We start from the raw sequence: 23,125 nt of genomic DNA, 5'->3' as shown, positions 1-23,125 counted from the left end.
AAAGGGCCAGAAAATGTCCTGTGACTAAATGCTTCTACCTATTTTTTTCCAGAATAACTTTCAATATCTGGCAGTTATTTACAATGTTCTTCCTGTTAATATAGTGTATTAACAATTTGAAATGAGGAAAAACAAAAAGTTTTATTTAGAAAAAACTGTAGTTGTACACGAACTTCAAGTTTCAAATTCAACATGCAAAATCTGGTATTTTGCATGCTGAATTTGAAATTTGAAAACTTGTTTGGGTTTTTGTCTGGAAACTATGTACAGGTGTTTTTCCAACTCTGGTGACAAAGACACTGATTTGCTGGCTTCCTGCAACAGCATGAGTGAAATGACCAAATAACCACATATTGACTTTGACTTGCAACTTCTTTCCAAGAGCACAAACCGCCTTGTAATTACGGAAGCACAAATTGCACTTGCGCAAATGTGTCATCTGCGACATGCTCGGTGTTAAAGGGTTAAAAATCCTGTACCAAGACTGCATCATCAGACTGTTTTATTACAAGTGTAAATATTTGTAAAATTGCAGGTAGTGAGGCTACATTTGCTTGAAGAAGTTCTCAACAACAGAAGTTTGTGATTTTATTGCCCAAAAGTGCAACAGAAGAAAAAGCCAAGGTCCCAGGAAAACAACAAACATTCAAACAAATTCAAAACATCCCTCTGACACAACATCCCTTCTCCCAAACCACCTCATGCTCGGGTGGCTTCTTATACTCCTCCTAGCTCCACCCTAATTGGACTGAACCATTGTGTGAAGGTAAAAGTAGATAAACTAACACAGACAGAACAAATCAATTCCCACAATCCTATAACACAAACATGCGAAATGATAAATTACACTCACGGATATAAACATGAACTGTTAAGGAAAACCAGGATTGGAATGTGAGTCTGTGTGATAAATCAAACACACCTGAGTCTGTTTCCCTGCTCCAACACACCTGATTCAAATGAGTGTGTCGTTACCAGGGTTCTGCAGAATCACAATCAGGTGTGTGTTGGAGCCGGGAAACATCAGTCTGTCCAATTGCAATCTACAACTTGACATACAGTATGTACATTTTATTTTGGCTTCTTCTGTGCAGATTTTAAAACTCTGTGTCAGTGATTCTCTTAAATGTTCTGCCCCCTGACCCCCAAAGCCAGACACTTGGAACTCACATGATTCAAAAGGACATTAGTTTGACCCCTAGTTTGGGAATCACTGCATTTGTAAACACATGTTTACCGTCTGAATATTGTTTTAAATCTCCAGTGCAGACACTCATTCTTAAAACATCATACTGAGTAAACAAAAACAAAGACAGTACCAAAGGATCTTTTAGTAATATCAGTGATGCTTCCTGGTACGTCTGTGTGGTAAACAACAAGTTTCAAATCTTTAAAGTCTTGGTTTTCAGAGGAAGATCCAGTACGTCCAAGCTGACAAAACATCTCATCCACAAAACAATAGATCCAATTTTTTCCATTTCATGGTGCAGATTTGATTTTTATATCACGCAATACACAATGTCCTCTTTCTTTACACATATTAAGAAAATAATCAGCTCATCGTGTGTAGGATTTAGCAGCAGGGTGACGTCACAGTCTTAGTGACGTTTTTTTGTTTTGTTTGTACAACTGACACGAATGGCAGCCACTTTGGAATCATGTGACAGGGTTTGTGAGGTTGTTGCGCCTTGGAAACCCGACCTGAAGGGGGCGCTCCAGTTCAAACTACCAACTACAAACTTGGAAATTTGAGAAAAATTCCCGCTGCTGATGTGAATATGAAGGGTTCGTTCTGTGGTTCATTAAAGCAACACTTCATACATTCAATTGATTGTACATTTAAATACATACATGACATTTCATTTCAGCCAAATGGGAATAATTTAAAATCTTAATCTTACACATGAGTAATTAAGTAGTACTAGGGGTGAGGAATAAACCATTGATACAGTAAATTATTGTGATATTTTATCGTCTTTGAGACACCAAGTATTTTGGCATATTTTATTTTTACTCGTGTTACAAATAAACTTTAAACTTTTTGTGGATTAACATCTATTGACATTTCAGTCAGCTAAGGACGTTTCACAGGAGGCAGATTTATTCCCGATAAGATAAATTGCTCTCTCATCATCCTCCTCTATTTCACTTTCGTTTAAAATGTAATTTCCTACACACTCTGATCACATACCCTGGTTCATACAGTAGAACAGTATTTTCCTCCAAGTACCACCAGAGGAAGCTAGCGTACCACTGGTGTTACATGCACCACAGTTTGAGACATTTAGTGGAACTTTAACAGCATCCAATTTTCTTAACTTTTTCCTAATTTATTTATATTAAAAACATGTTTTGTCCTACTTCAGGTGAGTAGTGTGGTGTAGTGTAGTGTAATTCCAGAAGGTGGCAGTAATGCGACATCATGGAATCAAGCTGCCATTAAACCTCTTAAAAGAGGAAGATTATAACCCCAAATTATCAAGTAGGCTCTACACTCATCCGTATCAAAAACTCTTCTTCATGCTTGTTGATTTCTTCTTTTGCTCAAACATTGAGTCATTTTTGCCAAATTGTTGTTAAATGCATAAATGTTCCTCTTCAAAGAGAAACTGTGGATACTGTGTTGCCGAAAACAGCGTCAATATATATGTTTTATATGGATAATCCAGTGTTGATATTGAGGGTATAAATCTAGTATGAATTCCTTAGATTAGGGCTTCACCCTCTTGATAATACTGGAGCTGAGGTCAGGATTTGTTGATGTTTCCATGACAGTGACTTGATTTGATTGTGTTAAGTAGCGTTAGTATGTGGATAGCGTTAGCAGACTATCCACATGAATATAGTATCTTTGAGGGAAAGAAAAACATAAGGAGTGTTTTTTTCCCAGAAGCAGCGTCAGTTTCATGTTGGAGTCCTAGGTGGGCACTGTGCTGGTGGCTGCGTTTCTTCCGTCTTCCTTCCAGTCCACATAGGAGAAGAAAGCACTGGCACCGTACGCCACGGTCACAACAGCGCCAAAGAACTGGACACACACACACACACACACACACACACACATCAGAATGCACAGCAAACAGCTGACGCCAATCAAAGACATATTCACTTTTTGTTTTAAAAAATGCAATAATGCAGGGGTTCTCAATCCTGGTCCTATCATGCTGAATCATTTTTAATAAATATCTAATTGTGATTATTTTGACAGGAATTGCAGAGGGAATTCATTATTCTCATTTTCATTCAAAAAACCCACTGTGTGATATTTGTGCAGAAACAAAGATTGAATGTTCCCTTCAGTCTCAAACTCATGTTAGTTCAGGGTAAAATTATGCTAATTATGCTATATGCTATGCTAAATAATAGCATAATAACCTATAAACAACAAGAACTCCACATGTTTTTACAAAACGTATTATGAAAAACCTGAAATGTCCTGATAAAAACAATTGCAATTTCAAGAACCTTATGCTTAACTTACCATTTACATCATGTGCTGCTAAAAACTTGCGACAACAGCTCAACTTTTATTTTGTATTAACGAGTAACGAAGATGGTTAAGAATAATGTATCGGAGTAAAAGTACACATTTAGGAAAATAACAGCGCTATTATTCTTTTTCTTAGCCACCAACTGCTCACTCTCCAACTAAACTGTGTCCGCCACGTTTTCGGTTAAATGTCTGTTGCGTAGCGTGGGTGGGAGAACACTACGTAGCACGTACATGTAAGGGGCGTGATTGATTAAGCTTGTAGGCTCAGAGAGAAGCGGTCGGCTTTATTAAATAGCGTTCGCAAAGCAACATAAAAATAATATATAAATACCGGTGTGGCGATATTGTCTCAACTACATATCTCTTTCAAAAATATACCGGTATAACTCTTACTTACCGGTGTATTGCCCAAACCTAACCAAGACCAGGATTGCGAAACTCTATAATAATAACAATAATAATGTTATATAATGTGTAATAAAATGCAGTAAAATTGCAAATTGTGTGTGTGATAACATTGGGCCAGTGTGTGTGTGTGTGTGTGTGTGTGTGTCGGAAAATACAAGTTATATGGTACCTGCTATGGGCCAAAGTCTCCTCACACACATTCTTGCACAGCACGGACACATGTAATTACTAGCCCCTTAACCTATAACCTTAACCATCACAACTAAATACGTAGCCCTTAACCTAGTCTTAACCATTACAACTAAATGCTTAATAACCATCACAACTAAATGCTTAGTAACCATCACAAATAAATGCTTAATAACCACCACAACTAAATGCTTAATAACCACCACAACTAAATGCTTAATAACCATCACAACTAAATGCTTAGTAACCATCACAACTAAATGCTTAGTAACCACCACAACTAAATGCTTAATAACCATCACAACTAAATGCTTAGTAACCATCACAACTAAATGCTTAGTAACCACCACAACTAAATGCTTAATAACCATCACAACTAAATGCTTAGTAACCACCACAACTAAATGCTTAATAACCATCAGAACTAAATGCTTAATAACCATCACAACTAAATGCTTAATAACCATCACAACTAAATGCTTAGTAACCATCACAACTAAATGCTTAACCCTTACCTTTAACCTAACCTTAACCAAAACCTAATTCTAACCCTAAAAACAGTACCGAGTGAGGAGGACACATCATTGTCATAATGCATTCCCGAACCTTAACTCTAACTTAAACCCAATTCTAGCCCTAACCCTAAAATCGGTCTTAACCCTGAACTAGTCCTTTAAAGTTGTCGGGGGACAGACGAAATGTCCCCACAGAGAAAGGTTTGTACGTTCTCTGGACCTGGACTACTGGTCCCGAGAAGGTCAACACAAACACAAATAAAACAAACTTCTGTGCATCGATTTCTCCCTCTTTAAAGTGATAGTCCATGTTTTCTTAAGGTGTGACTGTGTGAGTGTTTCGACACAGTGTCAGTGTCAACACATTTTAGCCTCTTCACAAGACTTGCCTACTAAGTTACTCCAGTTTAAGACAAAATGTTTCCGCTGGAAACTGTTTGTTAACAATTCTACAACAGAGTCTAAAGAGAAAAATCAGCATTTTCTTTTTAGCACTTAGAGACACAGAAGCTGCTGGGTCTACTGCTGCCTCGCCTTCTCTGGTTGATTATTTCCTCCGTCTAACAGATTTTAACAGGTGAGCCTTTTGAGTAGGGGCTGAATCCTGTCGTTCTCCTGCAGCCTTGTTTTCTGTGAGGGTGAGTGTCTTAAAGAGGTCAAAAGTCGAGTAAGTGGCTATCAACCGTGCTACAAAGGTAACTAAGCACATGACACGCTTCATGGTAACGTGACAAATAAGTTGTGTGTGTGTGTGTGTGTGTGTGTGTGTGTGAGTGAGTGTGTACTTGCCACAATAAACATTGTTATCAGAAAAACACACAGAGCCAGAGTGAAGGGAGAGGAGGAGAGAGACTAAAACAAGAATTCAGTGTTCAAACGCTGACTCATAGAATGATATTAAAGGAGTTATGATTGTATGTGTTGCTTCTGTAACCAGTTGTTTGATGTGTGATGTGTGAAAAGTGTGATGTGTTGTGCGTCTTACGGCGGCAGCTGCGAAATGTCCAAAGAAGTAGAAACCTTGGAAAGGGTGGACGGATGCTGCGTTGGCTGCGAAGGCGGATAGATACAGGACTGTGGCCGCGCCGTGATACACCATCACCTGGCAGAGGGGGAGAGGCATTAGTTTCATCACAGCTTTACCTTTCTGTTAGTCTGTACGCCCATGGTTCGGTTCTCAAGCTGTGGTACGCGAGCATCCTCTGGTTTAGGGAAATCAGAAATACACTTTATACCAAGGGTATATATATGTGATTAGAGTGGAGCTGAGGTAGTATTAACCAGAGTGTGTAGAAAAGTAAACACAATAATAATAATTAATTAATTAAATAATAATTACTGTCACCTTATCTCTCACTCCATCTTAATCTAATTCTGCTTTACCAGTGATGTAGTATAGCGAGCGGTTGACATTCATCAGTTCACCAAATGAGCACAGTTGTGAGTGTTTACACACAAACGTTGGCGTAAACTTGAAACTGTCTGACAGACTTTCTTCACATGTGAATTTCTTTGGAAACTAAATAAAAAATAAAATAAAAAGCAAGAATGATGTCTTTAATCTCAGAATTCTGACTTAAATTCTGACTTTTTTCTCAGAATTCAGACTTTTCTTAGAATGTTGGCGTTTTTTTTCCACAGAATTCTGACTTTTTCTCAGAATATTGACTGTAATTCGGACTTATTTCTCAGAAATCTGAATATTTATCTCACAATTCTAACTTTAATCATCAAATTTACACAGAATTCTGACTTTACCTTCAGAATCCTTTTGCATTTTCTTTATTTTGTTTCCAAAAACACTCATGTGGCCCAATCCTCTTCCACAGCATACCATGAAATAAATTAAACAACAAATGTATAAAAAAAACTTTTCCTTCCTCCTCCTCCCTCCTACTTCCCTCTCCTCTCACTGCCTACCGTCAAAGGCCAGGGGACAGCAGTGAGATGTCGTGGGACGCTGAACAGGATCATGAAGAACAGGATGGTGGTGAGGATCCACAGAGTGACGGCCACAAACATCACCCAACCGTATGCTGGCAATAGAGTGTAGGGGCTACTGGCTATCAATGCCCAGTGGAGGAGCCCCAGGACCTGGAGAGAAAACATGAGAGGTCATGAAACATTTTCTGCTACACTTCCTCTTCTTCTTTTTGTTGTTCTGAATGGTGTCGTGGTTCTGTTTTTCCTGCATGAGTTGTTCCAGGAAACCATGACTAGTCTTTACCTTCACTGCTGCTTCCTCACACTCACATTTACACTTAAATCCAATTAAACTAATTCCAGTCAGCATATCTTTGGTCAGTGGGGAACAAACCCACTCACAGATAGGGAGGCAATGCTTCCCAAACAAAAACTCACTCACTGGCCCCGTTCTAAGGTACACTGGACTTCCAATGATGTGAGGGAATGTTGTGCGTTCATGGATACCTTAGTTGTAACTAACTTAGTTGTAGTTGTTTCCTTTCTCTATCATCTCAAACCAGTCTCGTCCTTCTCTTCTGACCAGTGGCATCAACGACCATCACTCAGGCCGTGTTGACCACGTCTACATGCTTAAATGCACTGAGTTGCTGCCATGTGATTGCATAGTTGCAGAAGCAGTTGAAAGTAAAGGTACAGTGTGTAAAATGTAACCTGTATTTGTGATGTTTCATGTTGTAGCTGAATGTCTCTCACCCCACCCTTTCCTTCCAAGTGTGTTGGAGAACCAATGAGGCCTTGAGCTATCATCAAATCTTAAAAGATGTTACTGTAATAACATGGAGGTCCAAAATGGCAGCCTTTGTAGAGTTAACCTAGCTCCTGACATTGTATAAATAGAAACAGCTCATTCTGGGGTAATGAAAAACAACAATTCCTACAAGTTGACTTGTAGAAATCTTTAATTTCTTTCAAATGAAAACAATTTTGCCCAAATTTTACACACTGGACCTTTAGCTGGACAGTCCAGTGACATCTGAAAAGTCTGAAAACAAGGCTCCTCTCTTTGCTTCAGTGTCTCTTTGCTCCTGCCCCATGAGAAAGGGCATGAAAGGAGAGTCTATTATGTATGCAGTGGTCAAATTTCACTTTTTACACACCTGATACACACACACACACACACACACACACAGCAGGAGCCACGTTAACAAAGACCCGTGTTCTGACCGAGAGGAACTTCAGATCACCTCAGTTTCCTGATTAAAACAGTAAAAAATGACTGCAGCGTTACTGATTTACTTGGATCACGCTCGTTCATATGTTTATTACCATTTCATATACACAACTGCTGACATCTGGCCTCGCTGGACCTACTACTACTACAATGCAGTCACAAGCCAACGCGTATAACATACAGGGCTGGAGAATGTTTAACAGTCATATACGGAGGGAAAACATTAACAGTGGTCCCCTCCGTCCTTGAAGGCTTAAGGTTCAGTGTAACGATGGGGTTTGTCAGAATGGTGTCAGGGCCCTCAGGGGGACAAAGGTCTCCCGCTGCTGTCAGTCATCCAGCCAGTCACATGTTCTCTCTGTGGACAGAGTCTATGTGCAAATACATCAGCGGAAGTGTAAATGGCTTGGAGCTATTATATAATGTTGTATATATAAAACGTTGTGTGTCTTTGCTTGGCGTGTTGTCTCTACATCAAATATTGGAGCAAACATTACAAACCTTACAGTGCAAAAAAACCCATTTTAGCTTCACGTCAACAGGTGTGTGAAATGAACCCGGACTTGTGTTTTGTTTGCGCACATTCAAATTCCTGTAGAACTGCATTTAGAGTGCATATATACATATCTTTATCTGGTGCTGCTGTAATGTTGACTACAACACAACAAAAGTTGATCTCGTGGTGTGGTTTGCCTTTAAATCTTCCTTCACAATGAATGTACACTTGGGAAATATGATATTACTCGTAAGTCTGCAATGATTAATCATTTTTTTGTTGATGATTGAATTAATCATCAACTATTTTTATCATTGGTTCAACTTTTTTCTAATAATTAAACTGACCAAACTGATAATTCTCCGTTTTTAATTTCCCCAAGGGAACCTCCCAAAGGGATTAACAAAGTCGTCCGTCTGTCTGTCTTTTCTCTGCTCCATATAACAATTAATTCATTATTTATGGACAAAACTGATACATGAATCAAGAAAATAATTGACAGATTCATTGAGTAGGAAAATAATTGTTAGTTGCTAATTGCTTGTCCTGGATCCATGTGAGGTTTTCCACTGTCATCAAATAACAGGGAAAACCTGAAATACAAGACAAGCTGATTTAGAAGTTTTCATAATCTCAAAATTAAGATAGGAGTGGCTTCTTTCACAGTGAGCTCAACAGATATGGAATGGAAAAGAGTCGACATTGAACAGCTCAGGATCTGTTACGTACTATCTCAGTGATCATGAGGATGCCTGGGATGCTTCGGACGAAGAGCGTGTCCATCGAGGTGGTGAATCCAGCAGCCAGCTGTCGGAGGCTGTTGCCACCCTGCTGCGGGCCCTGGGAGTTGGGCGAGCTGGTCTCTGTGGTAACTTTGGATGGGAAGTCTGCCATGATCACACACAGCTTCTCTGAAGAAGAGTGTCTCACGAAAACAAACAAACAAACAAACAAACTCCTTCAGGCAGTGATAACCGTCTTCCGAATGAAAAGGGAAAGTGTCCAAGAAGCAGTTTTCCTCCAAGAGCAGCTTGTCAATCCACAGAAAACGTCCAATGTTCCTGGGATTTGCTAAACACCGACTACATCAAGTGTCGGTATTAGAGTTCAGTAACAGCCAAAACACAAATATTACATGAAACATCAATGGATATTAAAGTCCAGGAGTTAAAGTGGAGTCCTCCAGTGAAATCTTCACGTTCAGATATTCACAGTCTACAGTTCCCACCTGTACTGACAGGTGTCTAACGGTGCTGGTGTCTCTCTCTCTCTCTCTCTCTCTCTCTCTCTCTCTCTCTCACACACACACACACAGTCAGTGTTTCATCATCATCCTCTGTGTGCTCTCTCTGATACCTCCCATATGTCCCTGCCTTTCCCCTGAGTGACTCATTAATGTATTTGAAAACAGGGAGGAGGAGGAGGAGGAGGAAGGAGGTGGACGAGAGGGGTGTGAGACAGAATATGACTCAGTGACGCCCTCGTGGGTTGGATGTGTGCATACATGTCCTACTAACAGGTGAGACGCCACCGTGGAGGGTTTAATAAATGACAAAAGTGACCAAACAGGATGCCAAACAATGTGTAGAAAAAAAAGCCGTCACAAAATGACTAACAGCAGAATGCTCTACACCCATGGTTCTCAAACTGTGGTACGCAAGCTTCCTCTGATGGTGAACCACAGCTCTACACTGTTGCTCTGGAGGATTTTTCAGCACAAATTGTTGTGAGTTCATCCCATTTCAAACCCTGAAAGTCCAATGTAAAGGGAAAAAGACACCAGAACATCAACTTCTCTTTGTAAAACATACAAAAGCAGTCATAAGATTTTTTTCTGTAATAAATATAAATGAAAAATTAAAGTGGATTTAAGTCAATTTTTTGTAAGAAACTCTTACAAAAAGTGGGATTCAAACCCTCGCCTCCCACGCCTGAAATCCATGGCTCCAACATTCTCCAGCCAATCACATTTGTCCTGCTCCAACATTTGACCAATCACGACGGAGTGCTGCACCTATCTGCGTTTATAAAAAGACGCCAAATGATCCTCACATGGTAGATTGAAGCATTTCTGTATGTAAGTGCATGGAAAAAGCAATTATTTATTTGCATTTATTATATATTGCCTAATTATTTACAACTTAAAGACGGCAAATGGATTAAAAGTGGAAGATCACTTTATAACCAGGGAATGTGAGAGTGACTGCTCTCCACAGTTCATGGTTCAAATCCAGGCCTGCTTTGTTTTTAATGTAACCTTGTTACACGAACGTTGTTAGTTTTTTCTTTTTATTTGTATCCATGTCTTGTCAGTAATTCTCCTGTCAATTCAGATCCCGCCTTTCCTCCATGCAATGCAATCAACTCATTTCCCTCACCTGGTTTTCCCCACCCATCTCCTCACCTGCAGTCCATTTGCTCATTAGTCCCTCTGTGTATATATACCAGTCCATTTTCATTTCTACCCCTCCCAGATTGTCTTGTGTGCTAGTTTTTCTGCCAAGTGTTCCAGCATTTTCTAGATTGCCCTTTTGTTCTGAGCCCGTTTGCCTGTCTTGGACTTTGGGTTGCTACCTGCCCCTTGTTGGATTTGTTTGTCTGTTTCTGGACTGATTTCCTGGTTTTGATTCTGACTGTTGGACAAAGTGCCTTTTCCTCCACAAACTTGACTGCCTCGTTGTCAAGCTTTTGGGTTCTCCCTTGCCTGTTCCTCGAACCGTGACATTTAAAAGCACTTATAAAAACAACGAAAGTTACCAATTTGGGTTCAGGCGGCTATAAATACATGTACAAGATAGCTAAATGTTCCCTTTCTTCTTCCCTCTTGTTTCCTCTTTGAAAGGATTTGCCATGAAATACTCTGTAACAGAAATGCTACTGTCTTGAATTGAATTGAACTTTATTCCTCCTCCAGGGGGGAGCACATTCACAACAGCTCAGTTAAGAAATGAGAATAGAATAAAAATAAAACTAGGAATAAAATAAAGAATAAAAATAAAAATAAAATGCAATACAATACAATAGTAAGAAATTTACAAAAACTAAAAGTAAAAAAGATAAAATTACAGTCTTAGCGGATCAGTGGATAAATAAATTAATACATTGTTAATAACATGATAAAAAACAAGGAAATCAGAGATGGCAGACTTCACCCAGGCCTCTGGCGGCCTCTGCTGGTCATATTGGCAAGTGCAAGTGCGGAAACACAAACAAACAAGCAGACAGACAGATAGACAGACATGCAGAGCCACTAAAAACAATACTCCCACTACGTAGGGTGAAGTCATTATTTCCTGCGTAAAACAAAGCACACTGATATGCCGTGGCTTTTTAACCACTTCCTGATTTTATTGTGTGATGTGTTTGGTTGCAAACCGGGAGACACGTTTGTCTTGTCAGTGGCTCAGCGGCAGTGGAACTCTTGCTCCATCTACTGGTACAAATACTTGCCTACAGTTAAAGTCAGATGCTGTCATTTGCTTCTTTCTGCAGCAGCTTAAAGCAAAGTTTCCAAAACATCAGAGGTTGATCCAAGGCTTATATAACCTCTTATATAAGCTCTTATCTTCCATTATACACTAAGAATAAAAAGACTTTTACAGATGATGCCTCTTCAACAATATAACACGGAGAGAATCTAAAAGTGCCTTTACGCGGTTTTAGATTCTCGGTGTCAAATACACCCAATAAATAAATCCATTCTCTTCTGTTCTGATGCAATATGACTGGCAGTGAAGAAATAGATACATGGATGTGGAATATTCTGCTCATATAAAACAAATGAACCAAATAGCTCATGCTTAAGTCTTTGGTCTTCATAACACATCACATTAAAGCCTACTTGTGAAAAAGAAAATCTTTATTGAGAGTAACCTGAATACATACATTTATTATCACTTTGAGCAAAGCAAGTCATTAACAAAAGAAATGTTTCTTAAATTCAGGTTTAGGTTAAAATGGGATTGGAAATAGTGCAAAAAAAACCTCCCAAAACAACACAGCATATTTTCTTTTCCCAGATATGTGTCAACAATCAGAAAACAGTTTAAATGCGCCCAAATATCAATGATTTTTGAAAAAAAATTTAAACAATAATTTACAGTAAAGATGAGATTAAGGAAATACATGCAGTCAAGAAAGACGTTCTAATCTACAAAAGGCATTGATGATATTTGTTTCTGTGCATTTCCGTGTGCACCTATAGTGTCAGGCATAAAGTCAGGAATGTTCTACTTTTCTGTGTCTGTTTCAGTTCAGCTGAAATACTTTTAGGCAAACGGGATTCTGCTTGTCCTCCTGCTGTGGACGACCACAGCTGTGACTCCTTTCACGTCCTTCAGCCTGTCGGAGTCAAAGTCTACCAGGATCTTCCTCACCCCGACCCTCAGGGGCAAGAAGGAGAATTTGACCGAAACCTTGGAGCCTGGAAAAATGTCCCCACTGAAAGAGTAAAAAAAAAAAGGTTTAGTCAGGACTCTGTGAGTTTATTCTCTTTATCTTTCACATTCCCTTATCCTTCCTGTTGTTTGTGATTCAACCCTGGTCCTGGGAACCCACTGCCCTGCATGTTTTAGATTGATTCACATAAATGGGTCGTTATCAGGCTTCTGCAGTGCTTGCTGAGCAGTTGAATAAGGTGTGTTGGTGCAGGGAAACTAAATCTAAAATCTAAAACACAGACAGGGCAGTGGGTCTGATTTTCTCTGTTTTCTGTTTTTATGGAGGCGGAGTCAGACGTACACAGTCAGTAAATCAAATTTCTCCTCCGTACGTTGTCCGATTGCCCGACTGAGTCGAGCTTTGGGCCACAGCTCGACTAAGCTGTGCATGTAAACGTAGTGAGTGTCTTCCCCTGTCTGTCTGTCTGTCTGTCTCTCTGGCCTATTTTCATCTTTACTGAGTAAAATCTTGCAATTGAAACCATCTGAACATCTTGTTGTGATCCTCTCATTGACTAAAGAAATATTCTACGGCGTAAGGACGTTCGCCTGTCAAGTTGAATGTGTCCGTCTTGTCCAACACTTACTCCACAAGGATCTTTGTGGCAGGGAGACCGTGGCCCTCCACAGTGAAGACGCCACCCTTCAGTGGGACAGGCAGAGGATTGGTGAAGGAGATGTAGGCTGTCACATGCTCATTCCGATAAGCCCTTCCATGCACCTGGACACAAAGGGGACAGCGCAGTGTTTTTTGTGGAAGAACATGGCGTACATAGTGCATTCCTGTTGTAGTTGAGGGGGGGATTCCTTCAAATGGAATGCTACCTCAAAAGTGAGGTCCACTTGCCATTGACCCAGAAGAGAATCTGACTGACCTCATGAAGTGTGTGTGTGCTCACCTGTACGAGGAGTTCAGGTGTGCTCAGTGGGATGTTGATCACAGTGTAGATGGGACTGCTCTCGCCGGGAACTTCTAACAGCGCTTTCACTCTGATCAGATTGTGCTCAGTGACACACTTGGCGTAATCTTCGTATCGTAGGCGTAGCACCTCCTTGTGGGCTGAACGTGAAACAGTAAAATAAAAAACGTCATTCTGCCATGAAATAAAAATGAACAACTAACTCAACTACTAACACAACAAAACAACTAACTCTTATAAGCTGGCACGGCAACGTTGGTCGCGTGTTTCTGGCACTCGCCACAGCATATAGTGTTGTAGGTGGCGGCCTCAGCCAGAATGGTCAACTTCCCTTTGGTGTTGTTGCTTCCATTATTGTTCACCTGTGGGCGGAAGAGATTCTCGTTTAATGAAAAGAAAACACATCCATCCATCCATCGCTCCATCCTTCCACCCATCTATACCTCAACGATCACATCAAAGTCAGTCCCAAATACAGGCTTGGTGCGTTTGATTGTCAGATGCAGCTGTCGTGGTTCTGTGAGGCCATTGTTTGGCTTAGAGACTCGTCGCCCCGCCTTCTCATACACCTCCCTCTCGTTTTTGGAGCCTGTGCAGAAGACAATGCCGGTCAGAGACAACATACTCCTGACCATGATGAGTCTAAATGTATGACCATGAGAAGATACAGTCCAGGATCAAGAGCAAGTCCAAGTGTAGGACCCAATAATGAACATTGGGAATGATGAACGGACATGTAGTGTAAAAATGAAGAACAGAGATTTGGTAGACTTCTTTTCCTGGATTTACTTGAGATGTTCAAGAGAACGTATAATGTCACAAAAATAAATAAATCTAACCTGACAAATCAGTCTACAGGCCAAACATAACTCATGTTATGATCTGTCCATTTATTGGTTCAGTGTCACCCAAATTCTTGTCCTAAAGCATCCACAATCGCGGCTGTTTGCAAACAAAGGGGCGTCATCTTCAACCAGGCTTCAAGTGGACAATACCAGCTGTCAGTCACACTGGTGTCCACTGAAGATGTTCTACTGAAGACCTGAAACCATGGTTGAGACCCGTACGACCACAGGAAAATGTTTACAGACGTTAACAATCAAGTGTGAAGTATAAACTTTATGCAACCAGTGGAGTCGCCCCCCCGGTGGCCATTCATCATATTTTATCTTCTGTCTATGTGCATGAATAATCTTGCATACACTCCCTTTAACAGTTCACACGCTGAAGTAAATACATGTGATTATGAACAAGGGTTAAACATGTTTTTTTTTTTTAAATCTGAACTAACCTTCAGGATATTTGTAATGTGCAGTGACATCTTCTCTGCAGTCGCTGTGAATGCACTTGGTGCTGATGTTCTTCCCCACGCCACTCTCGTCCACTGTGAGCTAACGACAACAGTCATCATCATCATCATCATCATCACCGTGGTCAGTTAAGACAAAAGTCCTGATGACATTAGCATTTACCTTCTGCCGTTCACCATTCTGTCTGACCAGCCACACAATGATATCAGCGTTCACCTCGGCGAAGACAAAGGGAGTGTCATATTTCACTTCCACATTTCCCTCCTTGATGGCCTTAACCGGACACGGGCCACAGCAAAACACACCTGAGAGGCAGAAATTACTTTTTTTTATTATTTTGAACATTAAGCAATGCCTGTAAACATCAGACCATTGACAGAGTTCATTTAGAAGCTAAAACTCAGTTTAGTCTTATACAAAGAGAGCAAAGAGAGGTGGAGGTGCGAGAAGGTCAACATTTACGTACCTTCACTCAGTTCCTGAGGGGTGGGGTCCAAAACCTGCCAGCCATCATTCCCTTCGGGAAGGTCGTCTCTTCTCATACAGGATTCAACCCAACAGTGGAAGTTCCTGAAATCACAACATCAGAAACAATTCATAGTTTTCATCATTTTAAACCTCTGTCCCTTACTTTGTGAGCATGTGAGTGATTGTGTGTGTGTGTGTGTGTGTGTGTGTGTGAGAGTGTACCAGGTGCTGTCTTTCTTGCTGATGGTCTCCATTTTTTCATTAATCAGAGTGTCTACAGAAAGGTTTCCATCGGTATCATGAGCTGAAGCAAAGTTAGTGATGTGGCGTGTTGGGATTCCCAGACAGCGTAGCACTGTGAAGATAAAAGCCACACTTTACTTCAGATTGAGACATTTCCTTTCCTTTCTTTTCCTTTCCTTTCCTGTATGCAACTGAAATGTGGAGGCAACAGAGGGCTATTAAAAGAGATGTGACAAAACTGTCAGGAATTATCAATGAAGAAATATTGGACAAATATTGGTTGGACAAAAGTAACTAAATTGACCTAATCTTGCAGGATCCAGATCCAGTTTCAAGGCTATTATTATTATTATTATTACTATTATTATGATACATATCATCACCATTATTATAATGCTATAATTAAAAGTTTGCTCATTGTGTGAATTGTTGGGTTCCTCTGCTCTCCATGATGTTGACTATGTACAGTGCACTATACACATAAATTGAATTGAATTGAATTAAAAAGAGGCAGACAAATACGTTAGTGTAAAATAAAAATAATAAATATACTTACTAATAAGGAGAACTTTTGAGTTTACTTTTAATAATGTGAAGGTTCTGTGCTAAGTTAATAAAAGCTTCCTCACCATGAGTTGTAGTTTTCACTTTTTATTATTAAAAGACCAGAACCAGAATATCTCCAGATATATCCTCTGTGTCCAGGTGCCTGTCCCATCACTTATCTTTATCTTATCTTAAGAGCAGGTGTTTTGGAATCATGGCTCACCTGTGCAGGCGACAGCAGCAAACACCCAACACTGCCCATATTTCACTGCCCTGAAGCCGCTCTTCTTCCACAGTTGGAGGATCGGCACGCTGCCGGTCCATCGATATGGTGCGACCCCATCAGTATAAGGCGCGACCCAGCGACCGCTCAACACACCCTTGTCACCGTTAGAGTTCACCTGGACAGACGGAGACAACACGAGGACGAGGTGAATCACTGCACTATCAGGAGGTCAGTAAGACAGGTACAAGTGAGTGTCGGAGATCTTCACCATTGCAGTGACGATCCTGCTGACGTAGACAGGGTCAAATCGGTTCTCAATGTCCATCTTTGAATTCTTCAGGGCATCATTGGAGTTGTCCAGAACGTCAAAACAGATGTCCATTATGTCGTCTTCAAACTGAAACAGACAGTAACAGTGAGAGTCTGAGACTGAGAGAAGGATGTCAAGAGAGTCGAGGACAGAGGAAAAGAAGAAGCTGAGTGTTAACGGTCCATTGTGTAACATTTGGCAGAGCACAACAAACGTTTTCTACAAACTACAGTACAACTGTCTCTCCTCTTGGTTTATGTGGACAAAGACATTCTTCATTTGTGTGGAAAGCTTTTTTTTTCCCTGAGGTGCACGTCCACTCAGTTCGCTATAGAAAAGACCTGCAATTCAACCAATTAACAGGGTTCCCATGGGTCCTTGAAATCCTTCAAAGTTTGTGAATTTGAAAAAAAAACAACCTTCTAAGGCCCTTGAAAATTTTGTAAATTGCCCTAAATAGACATGGGTCATTGAATGTACTTGAATTTTGTGGAAGAAAGAAGTTCAGTTGATATTTAGGTAAATGACTCCCTTGTTTGTTACCACACCACCTACTGTTTCGTACCCAGACTAGGCCTACGCAGAACAAACAGTGTTGTGGACACTGTCCACTGTCTCTCGCTCTGCTGTTGACCTGAGATTCCATGCAGAACAATGAGTGAGTAACGTTAAGCAAGAGAGAGCAAATGATGTGATGCCTGGGAAATGCAAATTCCAAGATCTCTGTCTCACCAAAGAAAATGTCAAAGACTGACTTCGACCGAGATGCCAAGAACAATCACTTGTCCAGATGCAGAGCGTGCTGCAAATCAAAAAAAGTGGACGCCATCATGGGCAAAGCAGCTCTTACAAGTTGCCCTCCCATCTTAAAATGTGTCGGCACATTGAGGTCTATGAATTTGAGGGAATTGGTTCTGAAAAGTCCTTGAAAAATCCTTGAATTTGATGTCAACCAAGGTGTGGGAGCCCTGAATTTAGGGTTTAAAGAGAAGAACCGATTTTATTTCACATTTGTTTCCCATGAGCTGTTCTCTGTGTATGTGAGACTTGGTTACATCTATCTGTTTGCTTGTCTGGCACACACGGTCTCCCTGTTTGTCTTCCCCTCTGTCCTCCCAGAGGACTGTGAAGGGACAAGCCCTTGTTTGTGTGGTCTGGCTACATTCTGACACCTCCTGCCCAGAACTGTCCTCCGTCCAATGAACCGATTTCCTGATCCAACCAAAGCCCCGGCGTGTCCACTGTCACGCTGCTGTGACAATTCACACATAGGCCACCTATCACTCTGACAGACACAGGCATGCTCTGCTCAGAATGTGCGTTTTTGTGAGGGTCTCTTTGTGTGGACCAAAAAAACCTGAGTCAGGACATTATGGGAAAGTGAGGACACCTCACATTCTGTCACCCCGTTTTTGAGGGTTAAAGGAATACTTCACCGATTTGCATTTAGCGTTGTATCACCAGAATAGGTGTAGTATTTCTGAAAGATTGTGCTTCCCAACCTCGTTTTCCCCTGAGTCGAAAAATATCTTCATTCTTTTTTTTGTTACGTGCTCACCAGTGATGCTTGGTCCGAGGCTTGAAACTGCAACGCTTATTCCTCACTTTTTAGACCCACTCGTAGGGGGACGGGACTTCATACCCAGAATGTAAACAGTGTCCGCCATCTTTGTGAACAGTTACGTTAACAGGACCAAGTGTCACTGGTGGGCATGTAACAAAGAAAAGAATGATGTTTTTCAATTTTTCAAAAATACTACTCCTATTCTAGTAATACAAAGCTAAATGCAAATCGGCGAAGTAGACTGAGACAAGACCAAGACTTAGAGGGTTCGAGACCGAGACAAGACCAAGACTTTGAGAGGTCGAGACTGAGACAAGACCAAGACCGAGGCAGTAAAAGTTGGACGTGGTCCCAGCCGTCTCCGTTAGCGTCGCTTTGCAGAATTTACACGTTGTTTTCTTTTGGAGGTATTTATGCACAAAAAGTATTTGTGGTTCAGGTAACCAAATTTTATTGTAGATGAGTTGGCTGACTTCTCACAGCCTCTTCTCCTGTCACTCACATGCACTTTTGAGGGGGGGCGTGTGAAAGGGGGCGGGAGGGGTGACAGCCGTTAACGGTGACAACAATTTCAAATGATAAATGAGTCAAGTTATTGGTTGCACCCGAAGTAATACGATTTACGCAAAATCACAGTAATGATATTAACAAGTTAATCCAAAAATGCACAGGCAATTTATTGATATCCCCGCAGTTGTGGTCTTGACCGGTCTTGAAATAAAATCCCGAGTCCACTTTGTCCGAGACCGAAACAAGACCGAGTAAAAATGCAGTCGATTCTGAGACGAGACCGAGATCTTCAAAAAGTGGTCTCGAGACCAAGACCGATCTCGAGTACGACAACACTATTGGTGCTATCTTGGCCAGGTCTCCTTTGTAAAAGAAATCTTTGAGGTCCTCACTATGAATGCTGTTCAAACATATCTGACATTCATGTGAAATACAAACATGTGCACGCTCTCCTCATGTTGCATGGCCATGTACCTGATATACACTATCTCAGACAGATATCAATTATATTCCTGTGTCCACTTAGCACCAAAAATCTAAGTCACATGAGTCACTTTAGTCTGGTAATGTGAACAAAGTCAGAGACAGAGTGTCAGTGAGTTACCTGTCCGAAATTCCAGTGTTTTTCTCCGATGTGTAACCATTCCCCCATGTAAATGATTCCATCTTCATTCATGATATACTCGTGGATCTGACTTTCATCTGGGAGGTACACAGCATCATCTGGTTTACAAACATAACAGTGAGATTGAAGCCAATATTCACCGTGTTAAAATCTTTCATTATTTGTTGTTTGGATAAAAAGCAAAATACCTTTGCACCATGGGTTAAAGAGCAGGTGGAATCCAATTTTGCCCGTCTTTGCCAGCGTGTGTCCGTCCGGCGATACGATCAAAACCACCAGACGGTAGTGTCCAATGATGGAGTCCGCCGGACTGTGCAGAGTCAACAGCATTTCATCCTGCACCTGCTGCTGGTTGAACCACCACTTGTCTTTGGCTTTGTACTCTTCCTGAACCTTGATAATCACCTCATCTCTCTTACCTGAAGAATAATAAGATACATCTTCACTGAATGTGTGTATATATACATATATATGTAAACATCAGGGTTGTCCAGGGTTTGGGTTGTACTCACCAAGGTACAGGACCAGTTCCAGGTGGTGTTTAGGGGTCAGAGAGTGAGGGCACTGAAAGGTTATGGAGAAAGGTTGACCCCTGCGCACGATCAAACGCTGTCGATCGATCTCCCTGGTGCGATGAACCAGGTTGTTTTCATGACTTCTCACTTCCACATTAGAAATCACACCTAACAGGATGCACAGAGGTGAAGTTAATAACCAGTTATTTTACATTTTGGTCTCTTAATGGGCATTTTTTTACAGTCCTTGTCTGAAAAACACAGCCTTATTCATGTTGTTATTATTGTTGTTACGGTTATGTTTATATATTTTTCACGTTGGTTTCTTATTTTTAAGTGTATGTCCTAGAGTATTTTGTCTTATTCTACACCACTATCTGTCTTTTATTGATCTATTCATTATTTTATTGCTTGATTACCTTTTATGTATTGTTATTCTTCACCAGCCTCGGTTTATTGACCTGGACATTCACACCTAATGATAAGATAATGATTGTGTTGTATTTTCTACTACTAAGTTTTTATTTTGAGTTGAATTGAACTGATTAGAATCAGTAAATTTATTGCATTTCTGGGATTAATAAAGTTGTCTGAATTAAGTCTTTTTTGGCAACCTTTACAAAGCATAAATATTGTGTGTTAAATCTTATTGCCTAAACCAGGGGTCTCAAAGTGGCGGCCCGGGGGCCACATGTTGTAACAAGTCATTTCTATATGTTTTTATTTTTAAATGAATAGATTAATTTTGCATCATAAATAATTTTTTTTATTGTTGCATATTAAAACAAGCACTTATATTTTGAAATTATCCAATCCAACTGTATTTGTAAAGCAACAAACACAGTGGACCAAAGTGCTGCACAGAATAATGGATAAAAGACAGAAGAAGTAAAAGACAGAAAAGCTCACACGAGGCAATAGCGTACATATATAAAAAAAGGAATTAATACGGCATATTGATGAAGGTTGGGCTTTTTTTTTTACTTAACTGGCCCCCGACTGACCAGACGAGGCCGTCAGTGGCCCACAGGTCATTTGAGTTTGAGGACAAACTTTAAGCTTCAACAATTAGTGGTAATGAACTGATTACAGACATTTAACATTTCAGAAATAGAACTATATATTTGATTGATGCTGTAGTGGGAATTTTCTTCTATCAATGTATTTATTTATTTTTGGAAGGCTTGTAAGATTAGCCTGAGTCACGTCGCTGCTATGCTGAAAAAGCTGCTCCCGTATTTGCTGTGGGAATCAGAACGGGTCAAATCACAACCTGGTGTCAAATCATCAGCACAATTTTCACACACAGCATCATCTTTTTCTTATGTGGAGTTCGATAAATCGATAGACAGACAGATAAATAGATAGATAGATAGATAGATAGATATATATAGATAGATAGATATAGATAGATAGATAGATATAGATTGATAGATAGATAGATAGATAGATAGATAGATAGATAGATAGATAGATATAGATAGATAGATAGATAGATATAGATAGATAGATAGATAGATAGATATATAGATAGATATATATATATAGATATATATATCTATCTATAGATAGATAGATAGATAGATAGATAGACAGACAGATAGTAAGTAAGTAAGTAAATTTAATTTATAAAGCACATTTACACACAGCATAAGCTGACCAAAGTGCTGTACAGTGAAAGACTAAAAAAGACACAAAAATAATACAAAGTAATACAAAAAACATTTGACCAATAGTTATTATTAAATAAGATAAAACATGAATAGTGAAATAAGTAACATTCAAGACAGGGCACACAACACAGAAAACATAGAGAAAAAGCAATACAGGATTAGGGAACAAGAAAGGCCAGGGAGTACAGGTGGGTTTTTAGCCTGGATTTGAAGGCAGAAATGGAGGGGGCAGATCTAATATCCAGGGGGAGCAGATAGGATATCACTCACCGTTTTGGTTGTCCATTGCGGAACTTTTCCCGTGTGGATTAAAAGTTGCGTCTTTGGTGAGTGTCTGCTGCAGTTCTGCATTTATAGAGCGTGTGATTGACCCTCCCCCTTTCTGTGACACTCACACACACACACACACCAAGACTCACCCCAAAACACTCACTCACTCACCACCACGCATGCCTCTCTGACCTCTGACTTCACTTACCGAAGAACTACAGCCCCTGTGTGTATGTGAGTGTGTGCATGAATGACTGAGATAAGATAAGACAAAATAATCCCTTATCAGTCCCACAATTTATTATTAAGATCATAAAAAATAGTATGGAATTAAGTTAGTTAATTTATGTGGAATTACAGTGGTTATATTGACCATGGGACCAGCCTGAGGAATTTACAGTGATATATACTGTATCATGCGGCTTTTACAATTTCAAGGTTAATATATCACTTTTCAGCATAATGGCTTCCATGGCAGAACAATTCAAATGAATGATCCATCATAAAATGATCAGTCAGAACGTAGATAGATAGATAGAGAGATAGATAGACAGACAGATAGACAGATAGACAGACAGATAGACAGATAGATAGATAGATAGATAGATAGATAGATAGATAGATAGATAGATAGATAGATAGATAGACAGACAGATAGACAGATAGATAGACAGACAGATAGACAGATAGATAGATAGACAGACAGATAGACAGATAGACAGACAGACAGATAGACAGATAGATAGACAGACAGATAGACAGATAGATAGATAGACAGACAGATAGATAGATAGATAGATAGATAGATAGATAGATAGATAGATAGATAGATAGACAGATAGACAGACAGATAGATAGATAGATAGATAGATAGATAGATCTGATAGATTGCTCTGTGACGTGTGCAGGGTTTGACCCCCCCCCCCACCCCCGTTTACAAAAAGGTTTTTTATTTTTTATTTTTCAACTTTAATAAAGTTGTTTGTGTCACACTTGTGTGAGGATGTTTTGTGAGTCACATCACAGATTACTGTCAGTAATGGGAGTCCTGGGTGTTGGGTGACCACTCCCCCACAGAGTTTGTGTCATGATTCTCTGTAACTCGTTGATGACGTTATATATAGTGTGTCACTTTCTCAGATACTTTATAGTATGTGGTCTGCTCCATAAAAAAAACCCCTAAATACGTGACGAGCCTTTCTCTACAGATTTCCACCTCCTGCCAGTCGCCCATGATCATCATGTATTGAG

The 23,125-nt window shown here is 40.1% G+C and overlaps 2 protein-coding genes across 2 annotated transcripts; both read right to left on the bottom strand.

Annotated features, from left to right (window-relative positions):
* Positions 1-575: 575 nt before the first annotated feature.
* On the bottom strand, positions 576-9,594 carry pllp (plasmolipin). Its single transcript, XM_058646255.1, has 4 exons — positions 8,985-9,594; positions 6,523-6,696; positions 5,588-5,704; positions 576-3,025 (listed from the first exon to the last, which is right to left on the bottom strand). The coding sequence occupies exons 1-4, from the start codon at positions 9,147-9,149 to the stop codon at positions 2,918-2,920; spliced, it is 564 nt and encodes a 187-aa protein (XP_058502238.1). The 5' UTR covers positions 9,150-9,594; the 3' UTR covers positions 576-2,917.
* A 2,503-nt stretch (positions 9,595-12,097) lies between these two features.
* On the bottom strand, positions 12,098-21,953 carry tgm2l (transglutaminase 2, like). The gene is made up of 15 exons (XM_058645815.1): positions 21,875-21,953; positions 19,929-20,099; positions 19,605-19,835; positions 19,396-19,514; positions 16,676-16,804; positions 16,405-16,582; positions 15,615-15,747; positions 15,391-15,494; positions 15,087-15,229; positions 14,906-15,005; positions 14,058-14,203; positions 13,847-13,976; positions 13,594-13,754; positions 13,282-13,415; positions 12,098-12,695 (listed from the first exon to the last, which is right to left on the bottom strand). The coding sequence occupies exons 1-15, from the start codon at positions 21,888-21,890 to the stop codon at positions 12,524-12,526; spliced, it is 2,067 nt and encodes a 688-aa protein (XP_058501798.1). The 5' UTR covers positions 21,891-21,953; the 3' UTR covers positions 12,098-12,523.
* Positions 21,954-23,125: the final 1,172 nt, after the last annotated feature.

This window comes from Solea solea, chromosome 12, assembly GCF_958295425.1.
Source record: "Solea solea chromosome 12, fSolSol10.1, whole genome shotgun sequence".
Lineage (NCBI taxonomy): Eukaryota > Metazoa > Chordata > Actinopteri > Pleuronectiformes > Soleidae > Solea > Solea solea.
This window is presented reverse-complemented; position numbering and strand designations above follow the sequence as displayed.

Excerpts from the sequence above, each read along its gene's own strand:
- pllp (XM_058646255.1), bottom strand. The coding sequence starts at position 9,149 with ATGGCAGACTTCCCATCCAAAGTTACCACAGAGACCAGCTCGCCCAAC. Across the intron at positions 5,705-6,522 it reads CTGTCCCCTGGCCTTTGACG|GTGATGGTGTATCACGGCGC; the intron begins GTAGGCAGTGAG and ends CCCCTCTGCCAG. Across the intron at positions 3,026-5,587 it reads GACATTTCGCAGCTGCCGCC|TTCTTTGGCGCTGTTGTGAC; the intron begins GTAAGACGCACA and ends GTGTGTGTCCAG.
- tgm2l (XM_058645815.1), bottom strand. Across the intron at positions 16,583-16,675 it reads GCAGGATCGTCACTGCAATG|GTGAACTCTAACGGTGACAA; the intron begins GTGAAGATCTCC and ends CCGTCTGTCCAG. Across the intron at positions 15,495-15,614 it reads AGCAAGAAAGACAGCACCTG|GAACTTCCACTGTTGGGTTG; the intron begins GTACACTCTCAC and ends TTGTGATTTCAG.